Source organism: Tasmannia lanceolata, unplaced genomic scaffold (genome assembly GCF_043159265.1).
Source record: "Tasmannia lanceolata isolate RefF3 unplaced genomic scaffold, GAP_Taslan_0.1 ptg000018l, whole genome shotgun sequence".
In the NCBI taxonomy this organism is placed as follows: Eukaryota; Viridiplantae; Streptophyta; class Magnoliopsida; order Canellales; family Winteraceae; genus Tasmannia; species Tasmannia lanceolata.
In genome coordinates, this window is record NW_027518695.1 from 57473026 (window position 1) to 57494218 (window position 21193).

At 38.7% G+C, this 21193-nt stretch overlaps 1 protein-coding gene and 1 pseudogene across 9 annotated transcripts in view; both read left to right on the forward strand.

Moving 5' to 3' along the window:
- The first annotated feature begins 16396 nt into the window (after positions 1-16396).
- LOC143851990 (putative disease resistance protein RGA3 pseudogene) overlaps positions 16397-21193 on the forward strand; it is a 39995-nt pseudogene continuing 35198 nt past the window's right edge. For all 8 annotated transcript variants that reach the window (XR_013236587.1, XR_013236585.1, XR_013236586.1 and 5 more), the window contains exon 1: positions 16397-20583. The product of XR_013236587.1 is annotated as a putative disease resistance protein RGA3 pseudogene, transcript variant X4 (transcript). The remainder of the gene's footprint in view (positions 20584-21193) is intronic.
- Positions 19733-20566, forward strand: LOC143850516 (uncharacterized). The gene has a single exon (XM_077359760.1). It carries the CDS (start codon positions 19733-19735, stop codon positions 20564-20566), a length of 834 nt encoding a protein of 277 aa, XP_077215875.1.

Below are 21193 nucleotides of genomic sequence, written 5' to 3' on the forward strand. Positions count from 1 at the left end.
TGTAGAGACTGATGGTGAGGACCCACTTAAGGATGCGTTGACAGAGCATATAGAGGATCCTATTTATGTTAAGGGCCGAAGAGAGGTTGAGGCGTCTACTAAAAACAGGGATTCATTTGAGGCACCAATAGAGGAGCCTATTGATATAATGATTCTTTGGATATTCATGAGGAGCAGGAAGAGTCCGTTAATCCGGACGAGCGTGAGACAGGGATCGCAGTGGATGATTATGGCGAGGCAGTGGACAGATTTTCACCAACAGGAGGTACCTTGGACTTCGCCTTGGTAGAGTTGGACCAGTTTATTGAGCTGAGCTTATGGTAGATGGGCAAAATACATATCGATGGAAACAGATAGGCAAAATACACATCTACGAAGACAGATAGGAACCATCGCCATTTAGATTGAGATGGTGGTGGATCCTTGCACAGAGATGTCTCCTCGCAAAGACAAATGGGCCGTTGGTGAAGGGCCTTGCCTTGGCTACTTACATCTTTGACCCCGGCATCGTAGTTATGTTGCCTTTGGCTTGTTAGTGAAAGACAGTATCCTTGCCTGCCCATGACTTGAGCCTACACCTCCAATAGAGGAGTTAAGCTTCAGGACAAGCTCTTTTTAAAAGGGGGGGAGGGGAAGTTTGATATAGACCAAGTCCCTAGTTAGAGCTTATGGGGCGGGGCCTCTTTGATAGAGTAGGGGTAATTAGTTTGCAGTTTGCTTGTATTGATTAGGGGTATTTTATAATAATTGTGAGATGAGGGGAATATGTGTAGTGAGGATGTTAACTAACCAACTTCTCCAAAAGCTTAAGCTGTTGGAGAAAGGCGTTATTTATCTTTATACTTTAACACTCCCCCGCACGTGTGGTCCACTTGGCAAACACGTGGCACATGTGGTCCCACTTTGGGCCGACCATCGCATGTGGATTTTTGCTATGTGGGAGGTTTGAACTCGAGACCTTTGGCTCTGATACCATGTTAACTAACCAACTTCTCCAAAAGCTTAAGCTGTTGGAGAAAGGCATTATTTATCTTTATACTTTAACAGAGGACAAGATTGTAATTAGAGAGAGAAGTGTGGGAGATTCTGTAGTGAGGGAATGTTTGTAAATTAGAAGAATAGAAGAGGTAAAGGATGTGGGGATGAGGTCTGTATTAGAAGCACGAAGCGGGTGCGAGAACGTGTGTGAGGAAGCATAGGGGCCAAGAAGAGTTTAGGGTTGGGAGTACCGTGGGAGCGTTTATGTAATATTTTCTTTATATGATTTTCAAAATTCAAGTAAATAAAAAAAATAGTAATTTCTAACTCTCTTCACATATATCTTTCAAATTTTAAGTATGTCTAAAATTAATAATTTCTAACCATCTTCATTTTGTGCCATCTTTCCTCGTGCCTTCTGAAGATGCCTTTGGGCTTGCTCCAATGAAGTACTTTGAAGAGTTAGAGGAGTTTGATACACGGAAGTTGGTGATAGTGGACTGATGGTTAATAGGAGTAGGTTGGGAGCACCATGGAAGTGGTTCCCGTCTCTTCGGGAGCGTCATGGGAGCGGCACCCATGAGAAAGGTTCTTGCTTCTAAGGGATGGGACCACACCTTTGTCACTCGGAGAGCACCCATGCTTGCACAAGACAGAGACCACTCAAGGAAATTTCATGTGCCGCCACTTGTCAGCTGATCCACAAAATTAGGGGGGGGGGGGGGGGCGCTGCAACAAACAAGTCATTTGAAGACACATGGCAGCGAATGCGACAAGTGGCCTCTACGATTGCCAATTGTCCTCAGGACCAGTGGAACATGGGACACATGCAACATCTATATTCATCTTTTTTCCTTGGTTGACAAGTGTCTATGAGGAAACAAGACACTTGTCAAGTTATCAGCCCATCAAGGACCTCAACCCTCTACTATAATTTGGGGTGAAGTCCTTGCCATCCAAAAAATAAGTGCTCTCATTTCAGTAGTTTTGAAGATGAAAATTTGAAATGGTTTTGGAAATTTGGAGGAAGGCTTGGACAAATTCCAGCCCCCCTTTTCTTGTAGTTTGTTTGTTTTCCTATGAACTTACTTTTGAATTTGCAAGGAGTCCTCTCGGCTTGTAAGAGTCCTTTCCCATCCCTCTACTTGTACTTCAAAGGATTATAATGGTGAGTGTTGAGTGTAAAATCCGGCCTTCAGCTGTAGCCAGCCAACCTGAGCTACCCAGAGTGGCCTCTTTTAGAGATGAAAAGCTTTTGGCTTTAATTGTGTTATCAATGACTTTCATTGTGAATGGTATTGATGTCCTCTTTTATTCAATTGGGATTTTAGCTTGGTAATTTTTACTTACTTGGCTCTGAGATGATAGCTAAGATTTCAATATAGTATAGCAATGGGAATCTTCTATAGTCCAGATGATATTAAGACAGAGTAAGATCATTCTGTAGGAACATATTTTTTTCAATGATATTGAAAGATTTGATTTAATAAGCGCAAACACATCTTCTCATATCTGAGAAAGATGATACATCGAGTTTATATTTTATTGAAGGGAAAGTATACCCTGATGGAAAGTGACCAAAATAACCTTAATTCTGATACATATGACTATATGAGCATAAATAGACCCAAGAGCTCATAGATGCATAGTTTGCTTTTTATTCTATGTGAAATCGATGGGCTGAACTCTGTTTTAGGTTACCCATCCATATATGCCGGCTATGTTTCCTCCCTAGAAGAACTGTGCCATCATAAACACTTACATGAATTATCCATTCAATTTAGAGGTACTGTTCCCCAAGATGGCTTCAGAGGTTTCTTTTGTGGGACTGGTGCAACACTTTGCCGTGAAGTTTCTTTCTATGTTGCTGGAATGAGACTATGCAGAAGCCAAAAGTATGAAGATTATCTTGCATGTAAGTGTTGTACATTAGCTTGTTTTGTGTGCAAGATGGCTTGTCTTCTTTAATCATTCAATCTAAATTACCAGATTTTCCATTCCATTTGTTGAAGTGTGGCTAGTTTTGTGTTGGAATTATGAACAATCTTGGGTTCTGAGTCAATCAACCAACTACAACCTAGATTTCATTGCCCCAAATATTTGTTGCCTAAAAAGATTACAAGAATTTATTTGTCTAAGCTTTTCACTCGTGGTGGTCGTGTTTCTCAGGTTTCTTGCAACTTTCTATTGCATTTTAGTAGAAAATGAGAAGCATGCCTTCTTGGACAGATCCCAAGTCACAATAGTACCCTTGAGTTGTTATATGTGCTGGTTAGTTAAGACATTACAAGGCATACAAAGTACCTCCTAGATGGCCTAAAACAGGTGCAAAATGCTTCTAAAGCCTCATAATCATGGATGAGTGATTCATCATTGTATAGAAATAACAAAAACCCTCTTCACTCTCCTAAAACATAGAAATCTTCTTACTGTATTAGATCTATGGAGCCCTCCTAACACAAAAAACCTCCTCAATCTCCCCTAACATTGTTGAATTTCTTTTGTGAGAATACTCAGTAAGTGAGAAAGCTCTCATCTTTCTTGAATTATAATTTCTCGAGTAGCTGCATCTGGGTAGCTCAAATTTCATGTTTTGCTTATCTTATTTGCCATGCCGAGTGTTTGAATGCTTATTTGTTCTTGTACGCCGATGCCTCGAGACATGTGATTCTGGTAAACTACACACTTAATCACCAATAAGCTAAACTATGCTCTCAGGGTATGCAAACAGATCCTTCAATTATAAGGTCAAATCTTACCTTTAACATGACATTGAGTTATGCTTAATAGTAGCGATTGTGTTCATGTTCTAACGATTTTTGTATGTTCTGTTGAATTTGATATATGTGCTACATCAACCTCACGATCGGAGCAGGTTAATTCTCGCATCAACCTATAGCTCAATTGGATGGAGGTGAATGCCTCTCCTTTGAGGTCAAAAAAGGAAAAAATTCCTCCATTTGCCAAATGAGTTGCAAGTTTTGTAGGACTTATGCCACTTCATTTCTAGGACTTCAAATAACCATGTGAACAAATGACTAGATGTCATTAGTGAATATTTGTTTTGGGAACAATGTTTTCTAAAGGCCACAAAATAGGAAGGTCAAGTCTCAATTCTGGAGACCATTATACTGAAATTAATTTGGGGAGTAGGCAAGTATCTATGGTTGGGCTAGAATCTCTACCTCATCTTCTTGCTATTTCACCACATAAGTTTTTTGCACTATGCCTGTGTAGCATCATTGTTTTACAATCTCAATTTTGCATGCTCTCTGTCCTATGCTTTTTCATTTACCTATGTATAGCATCATGATTTTTCATCTCCAATTTTGAGTGTTTTCTTTGTGTGCTATTTCAGTTATATATCACAAATTCAGTTAGATGATACGGCAGTTCATTTCTTGAAGCTAACATAGTCCATCCTGTTCTGCTTCTCATTTCTTCAAGTGTGAGAATCACAAGATTTTATGTTATTGATAGTGAATGCGCCATCATTTCTGTAAAATATACTTAATGGTCCACAACCAATGGATTTCCTGTTTGTGGATAACTCCACTCTTTTCTGTAAGGAATTCTTCATCGCTTGACCCAGCTAGTAATTGTTGTTATTATTGGTTGCACAACCAATGGATTTGTTGTTTGTGGATTGTTTACAGGTAATTCATTGTATCCCAATTTTGTATTTACCTATCTTCTAATTGTATTTTTTTTCCAAAAACTGAATTGCCAGACCGCCCCTAATTTTTTTTTATTTTTTTTTATAATTTTCATTTACTTTAGCCGCCATTCAAGACCCTTGGCAGTGTAAAATATAGGCGCCATGACCGTCGTCTGCGTTCAGGAACGTCGAATGCCGCCTAATTGTTTTTTTTTTCTTTTCTTTTTTTGTTGTGCGCTGGTAATCCTCAGGGAAAACATTAGCCGACAGTTCTAATGATGCCGGTGTTGATGACTACCGGACAAAAGCTAAGTTGGTGTAGTGTTGTTCGGTCAACCTCCCAAACGGTAAGTACCAAAAAATGAGGGTAAAATAACTATAAATAAATACATAATTCACAAATTACAACATGTGAAGAAGGGGAAACAATAAGAGGATTATCAAGAATTTAAAAGTTTCTACCGCTGATATATTAGAAAGATATTTGGAAATAGATAAGCTAAAGGAGGGGGAAAAAACCAAATCATGGAGCAAATGTTCTTTGAAAGTACCACGACCAAGTAACACGTGTTTATAGTCACAAAGTTAAATTGCCCATTGTAACTTACAGATATGGGTGCCTGTGACGTACAAGAACCACAAATTAGCGTCAGTTTCTCTTTGGCAGAATGGATGATAGGGGTGCAGCTTGGGTCGGGTCGGTTGAGCTTTTGCTAAAAAATGAATCGGAATCAACCTGAACCCAACCCGATTTTAAGGTAAAAGCTTAACTCGAATTCCGAAAATCGACCTGAGTTGCACCCTTAATGGATGAGCTCGGCCCACAACCCAAAAGTGGGGCATATGCTAACCAGCAGAACAAAAACATATGTGATCCAAGTAGTACACAGGTTCTTTAAATTGAAGGATGACAAAGGAATATGAAGCAAAAGGGGGAGAACTCTCAATAATCAAACTCAGTGTAAGAACATGTTATCATTCCTGTATGTGTACCGATGAACTTGAAACAGTTGTAAGAACATAAGAATGAAAATCATAAAAAGAGAAGTCTCTCACAGTTAAGAGCCATACATTCAGAATGATAGAATTAAAGAGAAAGGAAACTGTGACAAATAAATGATGCAACAGCCAGAATACATTGGGAAATGTACAAAGGCTTTATAAGGTTTAGGACTAGGAAATCTTATTCAAGCTCATTATAAACTAATTCAGTCCCAGTTCAATCTGCAAAATCAGCAATTTGATATATTTCTGATGGATTCAATAGGAAAAATGCGTAAATTAGCCACCCAACTTCATCGGTTTGGAACAATTTTTGTAAACTCCAACTTAGACCAAGTATGGTAAAAGATACGGTTGAGCCAATGATTGATGCAGCAAGTTTCTTATAAACATGTAAGAGAAGTTTTCTATTGACTTAATATGGCCAAAACCAAGTCGACTCGGTGAGTCAATAACTGACTTAAAATTTTCTAACAGTGGTGCAGAATTCGGTGTGGGTTGAATGGGTGAAGACTTGTAGTGCATTTAATAGTGGAAGTGATATGAGACCCCCATAATATGGTAGGTGGTCTCATCACTTCCACCAATAAGGAAGCGCATGTTATTGAAGGGAATATTAGGCCTAGCTTTTAGAACTGCAACTTTGACAAAGATCAATAGCAAAGGCCATACCTTAAGATGTGAGTATACACTGGAAAATATGCTTGAAATTTCAAAAATAAAATACAAGTTGGGAAATGTTATCAGCACTACGGTATTTTGATGAGGGCACTCCTCACTTTATTAAAAGTACGGTATGGCCCGCACCATAGGATGATCCAAACCGTCCATTAGATGGGCCACAGCCTAAATAGGTTGTGCCCTAAGAAATATTTCCATAGGTTGATCCTAACTCTCAGATCTATAGAGGGTTAGGATCAACCCTCTAACATTCAGATCGGAGGGTTAGGATCAACCTATGGAAATGATTTTTGGGGCACAACCTATTTAGGTTGTGGCCCATCTAATGGACGGTTTGGATCATCCTATGGTGAGGGCCATACCGTACTTCTAATAAAGTGAGGAGTGCCCTCATCAAAATACAGTAGTGCGGATAACATTTCCCTACAAGTTTCATCAAATAATGCACAGTAGAATTTCAGCCAAAAAATGCACCAAGATACAAAAATGAAACAAATAGAGAAACATATATATGTTGTAGTGCTCATTGCCGCTCACCCGCACCCAACCCCACCGCTGTGTGCATTTACCTGCATAGCACAAAATATCCACAATAATCTAATAGAAATATAAATAAACCATAATTATTCCAAATGAACAAGTCTCCACGATTCACGAACAACAACTGCCTGCCATAAACAATAACTGTATCAGTAAAACCTGCTTCCATACACGCATTAGGGTGACTTATCTCGGTCACTGGTGTAGTGGACCCTAAGTAGATAGAATGGGTACGATGAATGACTCATGCATTGAACGGATCACTTTATAGAATAGCATGTGGACGAAGATATGGATAAGGTTATTCCGTCAGTCAGGACCCTTTATATGTCCTTAAACCGGAGATGTCCTTTTAGTCTATGGGCGAGCCTTATAGCTTTGGTCTATCTAAGAGTGGTTCCTGGTTTAGGATCACTTACGGGCAATGCTACGTCATCAGGTAACCCATGATATTAATAGTGATGCCCAACAAGGAGTCCTCCAACCCAACAAGGAGTCCTCCAACTGTCTTGTAGAGGAAAGTCATTTACAGTTATGATCTTAGTAAAGGCCTTCAATAATGGATGGCTAGCTAGTTTTGATAATTTTTTATCAAATGGTTTTCGTAAAACAATGGTGGTCTTCAAAAGGTATTTGGATATGCATTTGCGGGTTCGAGCTGATAGATTGAATGATATACCATTGGGTGTGCGCAAGGGGTAATTGATGTCCATCCTCCGTTGGACCCAAACTGGAAAATGAGAATGAGCGGAAGAATGTACACATTGGATGTGATTATGGGTATGTTGATCTGATGGTCTTCTTTAGGGAAATGTCCTAGTGGGGGTTACTTGCCTAATGCGATCGTAACTAGATTACTTGCATGAGATCGCAGTGGGGCCTTTCGTGGGTTTTGCAGGGTCAGCCATCGAATCCCTGCATCAATCCCACACATGACTCCCTTGACCCATATGGATCGTTGGATGATCTTGGTACCGGATTTGATCGTTTGCATGGATGGATATGATCCACTGTATGAGATACAGGGAGGAGGTACACTATACATATAGTGTGCACAAGTTATTAGAAAGGAGTACTTATGGTGGGTGCATATTTATTAACATATGCTAAATTGATACTTAAATCCTATTGGTTGGAGGTTAGGTGAAATCCTATTGGCTAGTTTTTATCTTGATTCCTATTGGATAAAATAAAAGGGAGAGAGAGAAATTTAATTAAAAAAGGTTTCTAATTTTCATGTTGCCAAATAAAGGGAGTTTTATTTGAAAAAAAACATTTTGGCCATACCTAATTGTTTTGTGTTTATCAACAAATTAAATAAAAGTTGTTTTATTCTAAAGAAAAAATGATGGATGGGGGACATACTTTTTGCTGAATTTTCACCGGGTCCCATCAATTGAAAAGCTTAGTGACGGGGGACAATTTACTGTTTCTGACAGAAAAATGATCACAATGTCCTGTTACAAAAGAAACATGTTATACATGTTCCCGCCCCTTTTTCTCTTCCCATTTCACCATTCTTCCTTGCTTTTTCACCTTCGTCCCTCCGGGAATATGACTTTGCTGGCATATGCTACCTCCCGGGAAGTTTTTCAGTCGAAAGGTTACCGTCCTCCTCACAGGAACTCTATTATGTCAGTTTTTTTTTGTTTGTTTTTTAGAGTTTTGCTCTCTCTTTTTTATAGCTTTTTTTTTAGCTTTTTCTTAGTTTTTTTTACCTTTTTTTTTAGTTTTTAGTTTTTTAGAGGGAGGGCAAGATTAGGGTTTGGGAAAGAGAGTGGCATGAGGGTTTGGCCGTTAGGGTTTAGGGAAGAGCAAGGGCGAGATTAGGATTTTGGGACAGTGCATTGTCAAGGTATTTAAAAAATTAAACAAACTCTTGGATAGTGGACTATCAATTGACAGTGCATTGTTCAGGAATTTTAAAGCAACCATAAACTCCCGGACAATGGACTATTAATCATGATGCACTGTCCAGTTATTCGACCCAAAACACATTAGGGCAAAATGAGGGGCTGTCAAGTCAAAATTTGAGGTTATCAAATTACCTAAAAGGGATCATAAATTTCGGGTTATCAGTTATCTAAAGGAGGGTTATGATGGGATTACAAGTATGTGAATGTGGTTATTAATTCCTAAAATAGGGTTATCAATTATCTAAATGGGTTAAGAATGTACTTATCTAAGATGGGGATTCCAACAATGTAAAATGGGGTTATCAAATGAATTAATGGGGATTATCAAGTATTTTAATGGGGTTATCAACCCATGCAGATACCTATATAAGCACATTACTAGGCATCTTCATGGGGTTATCAAGTCCTAAAATGGGGTTTTCATCCATCTAGAAGGGGTTTCCAAATGTCTTCAGGGGGTTATCAAATACAAATGCTATGTTTACAAATTGCTTAACAATGTGCTTATCTAAATTGGGGGTTTCAACTATGTATATAGGGTGAAATTCCACTTAGCAACCCAAGAGGGGGTGAATTGGGTTTCTTTTCAAATTTTAAGGATTTTGAAAACTTAGATTGCACTAGTTTTAGATTGAATAGGAAATCAAAAATAGTATTTAAAGCAATAGTAAAAAGCTTACCACAAGAGAAGAGGTGAAGAGACAAAGAAGCTTTGACACAAGGATTTTTATAGTGATTCGGTCTTAGCTCAAGACCTACTCCACTCTTCTCAAGTTACTCTCCTTGAGGATTCCACTATCTTCTCCTAGGAACTTAAATACGGCGTTCCTTCCGCCTTGTACAAATCGAGCTTCAAGCTCCAAGGATCTACTACGGCGCCCTTTGTGCCAAATACAAAGAAGATGAAAGGTTTTAGCTTGCTTGCCTCTAGATAGGCTAATTTAAAGTAAAGCTCACTCACTCTCACAAGAACAAGATGAACAAATGAAAGTCCTAAAGTCTCTCAAGAATAATCTAAGGTAAATGGCACAAGAGAGAGATGGAGAGTGAAGATCTTGAGGAGAAGGAGAATGAATGCCTTTTAGTGCTCTTAAAATATTTGTAAACTCCTTAGATGATTCCCCAAGAGTCCCAAGGTTCATATATATAGAGGGGAGAAAAATACACAATTTTTAAGCTCCCCAACGGTCTTCTCGGACTCCGGGCTCGGAGCTCCGAGACCTTCTTTTTTTTAACCTGAAACAATTCTCGGAGCTCCGAGAATTTTCTCGGAGTTCTGAGCTCGGAGCTCCGAGAAGCCTATAATCAGCAGGATTTCCTGTTTTTATTGCTGATTTTATTTGGGCTTTTGGAACTCAATCTAAACATGATAAATGGAATGTTATGTGGGTCCAAATATGTTGGGACACCACCATGAACATTCACTAACCAATTAAATTCTATCTAGGTTGATTTTAACTCTCTTTTGTGCCATAGACCTAGACTATACATAAAGGACCATTTATATTCTAAATTTACTTGGTCTTCAATCTTGTTGGCACCTTGTAGAGGCTTTGACATCTCTTCACTCGGCTCCATTGATGCTTGAGCAAAGCTTGAACTTTTGAGTTGATTACCATTCTTGTTAGGCTAGAGTTCAATCTTGTCTTTGAATACCTTTGAGATGGTGATGCCTTCTTCATACCTTTGATATCACTTTGAGCTTGAATGATTTGCCATTTGTCATGCACTCTTGAGGATGCTACGCTATGAACACCATAACTTTGCCAATGGAAATCATTAGTGTATAAAACCTTTATTTTATAACAAATTGAGTTTGTTAATCATCAAAACATTTCAATGGGAGTACTTGTTGAACCCTTGGGCTAACAGATAGGTTTTGAAAACCTGGGACCCCCACCGTTCAAAATTCTAGTGAAAGTTTGTCCCCCATTTGTTCATTTTCCCTATTCTAAAAGAATAGGAATTCAAGTGGGAAACGATTTCTCACCATGAAATCCTGTAAAATGGAAAGAGTGGGTTGGATATGCAATTGTATTGCTCTTAGACGTCCATCCTCCTCTACTAGATACACAATTCCCATTTCCCCTCTCTCTCTCTCTCTCTCACTTCTAGTTTTGAGAAAAACAAAAAGGGTGAAAGGATTTCAACATACACTTGGGATTGGATCTCAAGATCGGTTCTCAATATCTTCATCCTTCAATTCGTGCAACTCAAGGAGCCACTACTACTACTTCTAAAGAGTTTGTGTTTCAGAAACACCAAACACCAAGCGGTGAGTGGATCAAGTAGTGCTTATATTTTCGATAATCTTGGGGTAAAGTTCTCTTAAACTTCTGAATTTCAATTTGTCTGGGAAGAAAAAAAATTGTTTTATGTGATCGAAAGATTCTGCCGTGCGTAATTCTTCCCATGCCACCTTCCACCCTCTGCATTGTAGTGAAGAAAAATCAGACAATTTATTATCAGAAAGTAATACAATTCCAAATGATAAATGAAGTTCAATGAGAATTGTTGTACTGATAGATTTCTTAGCATAGATAGCTTTCAAAATTTTAATGGCAACTCTCCTATCAATGCATTCGAGGAAAGATGATTGCAAAGAAGTATATCAAACTATAAGATAGATATAGAGAAGAGAATAGAAGAAATAAAAGTAAAAAAGGTAGGTCAGTTGCATCTTACTGTCTTTGAGGAGGGCTTTTACAAATGCAAAATTTCACGTCTAGGTTCATTTCTCTTGTTGGCACCAAGTTTCTCTAAAAAGGAAGCTCAGCTACATCTTACTGGTTTTGAGGAGGGCTTTTACAAATACAAAATTTCACCTCTTGGTTCATTTCTCTTCTTGGCACCAAGTCTTTCTTCATTGCACTTGTTGGCCCAAATTCCTCAAGCATAAGTACTTCCAAAATAGGTATATGAATGTAAACCAAAACTGAAAAACTAAAATCCACACTAATATAGAGCCAATATTCCTTAAAACACATGAAGAATTCACAATTCAAATATATTAAACCACCAAAAAATCATCTTATACATATTTTAACAAAAAAAAGCTAAACACAAACACCAAAACAATTGATAGTCAAAGCCAATCAAACACCACACTCAAAACCAAAATCAAAACTCAAAAAATAAAAAAGTCCGACTCAACTACTTGGATTACATTGAACCTGCGAACAAAATAAACCAAAAAAAAAAAAATATCGATAAATAATTATTCATGTCAATAAAGGCTCATCTTGCATCAATAAGTAAATGAACATTACTTAAAAATGCAAAAACCCAAGCGACATTTGCTCCAACGACATCTCTTATGGTTTTGAACCTTCCAAACAGTCTTACTTCATCATGAACCAAGGGTACTTTAATAGTGACTACACAGAATATGTGTCCGAATGGTGTCCCCCCAACTTCTGCCATTGGATCTTCTGTCTAAAGAAAATATTGTGTGCCACTTCCACATCATGTCGTGTGAGGCCCATCACAACAACCTGAGCAATTGAGGGTATATGATGATACTTATTTAAGATAATTAATCATACTTGTCAAGTATTGACATTATTCTAGGTAAAAATATCAACATATATATCTCGATAGGGGAGGGAACTGCGTGACTTGCAGAAGAGAGTGGTTCATCTAACCATCGAGTAGCAGCGTTCGGAACTTACCATATAATAAGATGGGATTTCCTAAGGACAATCGCATATGGCATTTCATGGACCGGGTGTTGCATGAGAGAGCGGCCACTTAGGATGAATTAAATGAATAAGAAGAAAATAGAGCCTATGTGGTTGCTCTCTCATGCAACCGCCAGTCCTCGAAATGCCTTTTGTGATGGCCCCTAGCAAATTCCTAATAAGATAGATGCATTAATCAATATGTAAAATAACAAATTTTAAACTTAATCATACTAAACATAATTAAAATATTAACTGATTGTTACCGCTAAAATTCAACAGAATGTGTGCCCATTGTTCTTGCATCAATGTGCGCTGCTATTCTATCTCATTTGTCTTTTGAGCTTCTGCGGTCTTTCTCTATCACTCTATAGGGCTCCATACTCGGCCATGTCTCTCCTCTCCCATAACCTGAGAGAATACATCATCTCTTGTAGCTGCTCGTCGAATAGGCGGGATGATGAGTCTGGTAGTCCATGAACTAAGACTGAAAATGAAGAAACTAGATGTCAAATTTGTCTAGATAAACAAATTAGTGTATGAAACTTAAAATGTATATAGTTTTACTTGCGGGCTCACATGATAGTATAATAGGGCTTTACTTGTGAGTCTATATGATTGTATTAGTGGATTCTAATTGTGAACAGTGAAATGAGATGGTGAATTAGGCTTACTTGTAAAGGTTACATGAAAGTAAACTAGGGTCAATATGTGAAACCTATTGTAAGTAGAAGTGCATCTCAAATATATAATACACTTTTTTATCGTTTGTAAATCTCAAATACATAAGTTGAAGGGTCTGATATAAATGCAATATATTAGATTGACAATGATATGTGTAACGACATATTTTTTAACACCTTCATCAATATATCCATATCAAAGGTACGTCGTTGCATATATATGTCAATGCATCAATTGACACACCCCGATTTATAAACTGTGAGGGGCCTACTCTGGATGGGATCTGGCCCTTGTTATGGCTAGGCCATGCAACAAAATCAACTCTCATCGTGATTCTAACCTTCCCATGTGAGAACCTAATTCGTTGCTTCTTTGTTTTTTCACTGCCCACTAACAACCCCATTGGAGTATGAGAATTTTTCGGCGTGAGTAGATTTTGATACATGCTCCATCGTAACTAGGCCTAACAAATAAATTATTTGGATCATTGAACGGGTTCCACTTCACCTGCTCATAATTTTTCTTTAAATGGTTTGTCTATGCATCATATAGAAACTCTCCAATGTACAGTTTGCAAGTTGTCTCAGGGAAAAATATGCAAAGAAACCTTAAAATGTGATATTTTACGTGTAGATTTTTTTCAAGGAAAAACACCGGCAGCAAAGGTATATTAAAAGTGGGTGGTCCAACCATTCGGTGATCAAAACAATCTATCTATTGGTGTCGGTTGATGCTGAAATCTGGACTTGAGCCTAAGTTGAGCGTTGTAGATGAGCTTCGCTGTTTAGGATGACTTGCGATCACTGAGAATTCATTAAAGGGCCTGGTGTTTGGACACAGGAGCACGCTCTGATGCTCATGTCAGAATGGAATACCAAACAGTTTAAATTAAATGCTAAAGGCAGGGAGAGCTTGAAGAGAAACAAATGGTGTGGTTGTGTGATGCATACTTAGGAGTTTGGTCCCCCTTTGAGAGACTAGTCCCTGGTAGTTTGGAAAAATTAGCTTTAATGGAGTCCTTGTGATTGATCGACTTGCCTAAGAAGTCGGTTTCCATACATATCCTCGCCGCGAGCTAGGTTTCCTATTAGGGCACGGGTTCTATGATTTTTTTTCTGGAAGAGGTGCAAAATGACTCTTGTGCCCTCGGTTGCCACTATGTGAACCTGAACAATATGTCTAGTTGACCGCATACGCGGTCCTAGCCTCATGCTGAACAAACATCCCAATCAACAATTTTTTAGTAGGTCGGATCAATGGATCCTATCATATGAACATTGCACATTAAAAAAGAGCCTAAGAGACACCGTCTAGCAATTTCTTTCTCTTAACTCTAGGTTTCCAAACTACACATCTTGTCCATAAGATTAAAGCCTATGAAATCAATAGTTTAGGCATCTTTTGTTTTGGATTTTGAGAATTGACTGAGTCCAAAATTAATTATCGAAGTAAAATTTTAACTCCATTCTGAGTCCAATAATCTGTTTTCGGACTCAACCAATTCTCAAAATCCGAAACAAACAGTCTAAATGAGGCCCAATAAAACGAAGAGCCTAAAGTTATTTGATCAAGGTGGGGTCGGATTGACGGATCCTATCACATGAACACATGTGGTGCTCACTTGGAACCTCCATTGATGAATATATCTTCATCCTCATCAATATTTCTAAATACTTCGAAGGGCGATGACAATTTTGCACCCCTCTTGGATAATTCACACCCCTTTAACGGGAATCAATGTCAAAAGCCATTAAAGTCCTGCACATAACCTTCCTTTTTACGCTTTTTGATGTCAATTCATAGTAAAGGGGTGCGAATTATCCTAGAGGGGGTATGAATTTATCATCTCCCTACTTTGAATCTTATACTCTAGTTGAATTAATTAGTTGTTGCAGATTTTGCATCTCTCATTACATTTCTATTGTCAACTTCACGGTTATCTTATGCCCTGTTTGTGTTGGATTTTGAGTACTGATTGTGGGTCCAAAACTGATTAATGGACTAAAAATTAAACATAAATTTGAGTCCAATAATCAGATTTGGACTCACAATCGGTTCTCAAAATACAAAATTGAGCCTTAGAGTTCTAATCTTGTTTTGGAGCTTCTCGATTGATCTATACTTTTTTCCAATGTGTGGTGCCTCGGTGGCTAGAACACGTTAATCAGGAAGAATAATTATCGCTTCTTTGTCTTTTATGTAGTGTGGGCACAATCAAGCGTGCTTTTCATTAAGTCTGCTACTTTAGTGTGATGCTCCTTGTCGGCCATGACCGTAAGTACACACCACTTTTCAAGTCTACACAAGAAGGGCTCTGTTTGGTTGCAAGCAATTACCTGGAACTTACCTTGTGGAATATTGGTAGGTAGTTTTTGCTTGTCAACCAAGTAGAGTACTGGTAGGAGGCATCATTACCAATATATAGATAGAGAAAAAAGTAAGAGAGAGAGAGAGAGAACATCATTCCCAAAAAAATCCAAGCAAAAAAATCACATTTTTGCAGTCCTTTGCTTGTATTTTGTTAGTAGAAGACATGGGTGACATGTCACTGCACAAGGAGGATTCATTCGTCTAATGCCAACCAAACATAGCATATTGATGATGTGGCACCCAAAACTCAAGTAAAACTGGTGGCTACAAAAGCCAGGCTTTTGCGCAACCAAATAGAGACTTCTTTCCTATTTTACAAGGAGATCACTTGACCACTACTCTACCAAGACACAGGTAATTAAAAAAAAAACTAAATGGGTTCGTGAGAAAATAGCATTTGATTGATTCTACGTTGAAACATGACACCTGGATGGTCACATGTGATCATCATAGCCTAGAAAACTAAGCTAAGTTAATTGGGCGTGATCGACTAGTCACAATGGGGCCCCCTTCCCGTCCTGTTGTGCCACAATCCTTCTCGATTGTACCCTCGAAAAAAGTTCTCTAAAGACTGGCTAACTCTTTTTCCATAACTTTATTTTGCAAATTTGAATATTTCTTTGTTTTTGAGGAAAATTTAGAACTTGTTTGGTAAGCATGGAAAATTGTTCCTTGGATTGGTTTATTGTTTTTCTTTTATGATATTTATGAGCTTTTCCGTATGTCCTAACTGCCCTTGCAGACTTTGGATACATAAACTATCAAGATCAATCTTCTCATCAAAATCAGGTCACATATCCCAGTTTTGGCCTTCGTTGAAACTGAAATTTCTGCCGAACTTCGGCAAAAAAAATAAATTAATTAATCGTTTAGGAAATTCGACCGAAATTTCATTATAATATTATTTTTATAATATATCCGATTGTTGGTCATTATTTCTTAGTTTTCTAATCTTCTGACCATGATAAGAACGTGTAGGCGATGTAGCTAGATTTTCTTTCCTTTGTGTGGTGCTCCTTGCTTGCCACATAAATCTCAAATATGAATTATTGCATCTTTTTCTCCTTACTTTTCTTCCTGTGTAAAATTTGTTTTACTCATAAAAAAAAAAATTGTTTTACACCCATTTTACGTCAAAAGAATGATCCATTACTTGTTTTTCCCCACTGCAAGAGGCTCTCTGTGCTAAAAAAAACAGAGGCGTTTTGAGTTCATAGTGATCTAATCTTGCTTTTTCTGAAGCACAATTTGTTAGATCGTTGCTGCTTTCTTTGGTTTTTATCTTCAATACAGGAAGAAGGTATGGCAGATCTATTACTGTCTCCTCTTGTTAAAACAATCGTTGGCAAATTGATGGATTCAGTCATACAAGAGATTACATTACTATGGGGTGTTGATGAAGAGGTCGAAAACCTATCCAGCACATTATCTGCAATTCAAGCTGTGCTTCAAGACGCTGAAGAACAGGAAGTAAGCAGTAATGCAGTGAAAAATTGGCTTCGGGAGCTTAAGGATGTTGCTTACGATGCAGATGATGTAGTGGACGAGTTTACAACTGAAGTGCTCCGATCAAAATTGGAAGGAAATATCCAAACCAGTAACAGGAAGCAGGTGCGCAGCTTATGCTTCTCTTGTTTTACTTCCAACCCAGTTAAGTGTCGACATGAGATAGGACATAAGATAAAAGAAATTCGGGAGAGATTGGATAAGATTGGACAGGATAGGCATCACTTTCATCTGAAACAAGGAGATGCAGGGAGGCGGCGTGAAACAAAAAGGCCACCACAGATGAGCTCGGTAGTAGATGAATCAAAAATATGCGGCCGGGTTAACGATAAAGAGGAGATAGTAAAATTGTTGTTGGATGAATTTGCATCATCATCATCAGCGTCGTCATCGTTGTCATCCAAGGATATCTCTGTTGTTCCGCTTGTCGGCATTGGGGGCCTCGGAAAGACAACTCTCGCCCAGTTTATTTACAACGATAAACAGGTGCGAGATCATTTTCCAGTTCGAGGATGGGTTTGTGTCTCTGAAGATTTTGATTTGTGTAGAATAACAAAAGCAATCATTGAATCAGTGACAAAGAAATCTTGTGATCTTAACGAAATCGACCCACTTCAAGTTAGGCTCAAGGAAGAATTGAGTGGCAAGAGATTTCTACTCGTCCTAGATGATGTATGGCATGACAATCCTAATGACTGGCAGAGGCTACAGTCCCCATTCAATTTTGGGGCAAAAGGGAGCAGAATTCTAGTTACTACGCGGAGTTCTAGAGTTTCTAGAATCATGGGCACAATCCCCGCCTATAATTTGGGTTGTTTAGACGAGGACGACGGCTGGTCCTTGTTTACACAACGGGCATTCATAGTGGGAAGCTCAGATGTATCTTTGAACTTAGTAGGAATTGGAAAAGAGATTGTGAAAAAGTGCAATGGCTTGCCTTTGGCAATAGAAGCTCTTGGAGGTCTCTTACGTTCAAATACTGATGAGAACAAGTGGAAGAATATCCTTGAAAGTGATATGTGGGAAATATCAGAGATGAAAGATGATATTATTCCAATATTAAAGGTTAGCTATGATCACTTACCTGCATGTCTGAAACAATGCTTTGTGTATTGCTCGTTGTTTCAAAAGGATTATGAATTTGCCAAGGACACTCTAATCCAACTATGGGTTGCAGAAGGATTTATCCAACCTGAAGGAAGGAAGCGATTGGAAGACATAGGTTCTGATTATCTTGATGACTTGACATGGAGGTCGTTCTTTAAATATTCTCGAGGGTCTTACAAGATGCATGACTTAATTCATGACCTTGCACGATCCATTTCTGGTGATGAATACTTCAGAATAAAAAGTAGCGTCGACTCTTGGAATATCGCTGCAAAGGTTCGTCGTGCATCAATATGGCAATGCAATGAACACTCACGAATTTTCGAGTCCTTTCATGAATCTGAGAGGCTGCGCACATTTCTGCTACCGCCAAGGTACGAAACACTCACTAAGCAAGTTGCTCATGATTTCTTCCTAAAATTGAGATGCTTACGGGTGTTAGATTTGAGTCATATCTGTGTAAGAGATTTGCCGGATTCTATTGGAGAATCAAAATATTTGAGGTACCTTGATCTCTCTTTTACGACTATTGCAACCTTGCCTGAATCAATAGGTAGCCTCTATAATCTGCAAACACTGAAACTTTGCTATTGCAAGCAACTTGCTGAGCTACCAAAGTCCACCAGCAACCTAATTAACTTACGGCATCTCGCTTTGGAGGGTTGTAAGATTTCTACGCCGCCGGAACTTGGGAAATTAATAACTCTTCAAACACTGACTATATTTGTTGTGGGCAAAGAAAGTGGATGTGGAATAAGGGAGTTAAAGAACTTGACAAAGTTGAGGGGAACTATTCACATTTCAAATTTAGAGAATGTGATAGATGAGAACGAATGCAAGGAAGCCAATTTGAAGAAGAAAGAGTACCTTGATAAGTTGACGTTGGAATGGGGAAATAATAATCCACGAGGTGTTGCAGTTGATGAGGAGGTACTTGAAGCCCTCGAACCTCACTCCAACCTCAAAACCCTAAAGATTTTATCATATGGTGGTGTTAGTTTCCCCAGGTGGATGATGAGCGGTAATTTGATGAATCTGAACACTGTTAGTCTCATTCAATGTTTGAATTGCCAACAGCTTCCACCCCTTGGGCAGCTACCTTTCCTCAAGAAGCTCAAGATTAATGGAATGGATGGATTGAAACATATTGAAGGTGAGTTTATTGGTGGGTCCAATAAGGTTATTAAGGGTTTTCCATCATTGGAGGAGTTAGAGCTGGTAAACATGCCGAATTTGGAGGAATGGTGTGGAGCAAGGGAAGGGGACATGCCATGCCTTGGTACACTAAAAATATCAAATTGTCCTAAGCTGCAGAGATTTCCCCACCTCCCATCCATTAATAATTTGGAAATAGGAGACTGCAACGAGAGGAGATGGTATTGGCCCCTGGATTTCTTCAACCCTTAACCGCACTTGAGAAATTGGAGGTCACTTACTGTAATGAGTTGGTGTCTTGGCCAAAGGAGGTCGGGTTGCATAACCTTCCTTCTCTCCAAGATTTAAATATTCAGTGGTGTCGTAAACTCGAGTCATTGGGAGACAACGAGGAGGGCCTTCCCATCACGCTTAGATCTCTCCAGATATCCAACGGTTGTGGTAGCCTCAAGTGTATGCCTACAAGGGGGCTAGGGAAACTGAGTTCCCTCCAACATCTGGACTTGGTTACTCAATGCTCATTCTTGCCAGAGGAGGAACTGCCCATCACTCTTCAATCCCTTATGATATTGTCATGTTCTAATCTCAAATCCATGGCCAAGGGGATTTTCAGCAACCTTACGTCCCTCAAAGTCTTGGAAATTAAAAATTGTCCGCAATTGGAGTCATTGGTAGGCGAGGAGGAGCTACCCACCGCGCTTACATCTCTCAGGATCGTCGACTGTCCTAATCTCAAATCCCTATCCAAGGGGATGCGTAATAACCTCACCTCCCTCAAAGCATTATATATTTATAACTGTCCACAACGAGAGACATTGCCAAACATCATAGGCCTCCGTAGAATGATAATTATAAAGTGCCCTCTAATGCAGCAGTTTCCAGAGGGAATGCTCGACATGCTTACATATCTCTTTGTTGATAATGTTGAGATCTTTTCTAAAAACCTTACATCCTTCCAAACCTTGTATATTTCTCAATGTTCACAACTCGAATTCTCTCCAAGCATGCTACTGCCCCCTACGCTAAAAACCCTCGGTATCAATTCGTGTGATAATCTGAAATCCCTGCCCAAGGGGATGTTGAAGAACCTCACCTCCCTCAAAACATTCAGGATTGGTCGGTGTCCTCAACTCCTTTCCTTGCCGGAGGAAGGGCTGCCCACTACGCTTCAGGAATTACATATTGCTGGCTGTCCGGAAGTAGAGAAACAGTGTCAAAAGGACGGAGGCCAATATTGGCCCAATATCTCACACATCCCCAAAATAGAGATAAATGGCTCGAGGGTTTGAAGACTACTCTGGAGAAGGTACACGACTGTCTCTCCTCTTGGCTTTTGTTTTATTTATTTTTGGTATGTAAGATGGGATTGAACCTCCGACCTCCAGGTTGATGAAAAAGCCTTAACCATTGAGCTAGAGGTTCAATCCCAAATTAGGGCTCTTGGATTTTATTAATCATATGAATAGATTTCAATCCATTATTTATTTTAAAGAATAGTAAACCTCAATTTCTCTCTATCTCTTTTCATTTCCTCATTTTCTCTTTTCAAAACAAAACAAAGGAAACAGTTAATTTTACTGGAATTCCAGGCTCATAAAGAGATTTTTTTTTCAGGTTCTTTAATTATTCATTATATCTCAAAATTTCTTGTCTTAGTCTTGCCATACAGTAGATTATGACTTGTTTAAGACAAAAGGAACCCTAACTAGGGTGAATTTACCTTATATGATTCATTGAATTCATGCTCTGTTTTGAACTCTTTGGTATCATTCATATTAATTGATCTTGTAGCAACTCTTCAAATCTTCTTCCTTTTTTATTTGGTGTTGGTTTGCTTTAAATGTTATTTGATTGATGATTTCTTTTGCAATTGATTACATTCCCTAAACTTCTTCTAGAATTGAGCATCAAAACTC

What these genes read in the sequence shown, in the direction of transcription:
- LOC143850516 (XM_077359760.1), top strand. Translation starts at nt 19,733, where the DNA reads ATGCCTACAAGGGGGCTAGGGAAACTGAGTTCCCTCCAACATCTGGAC.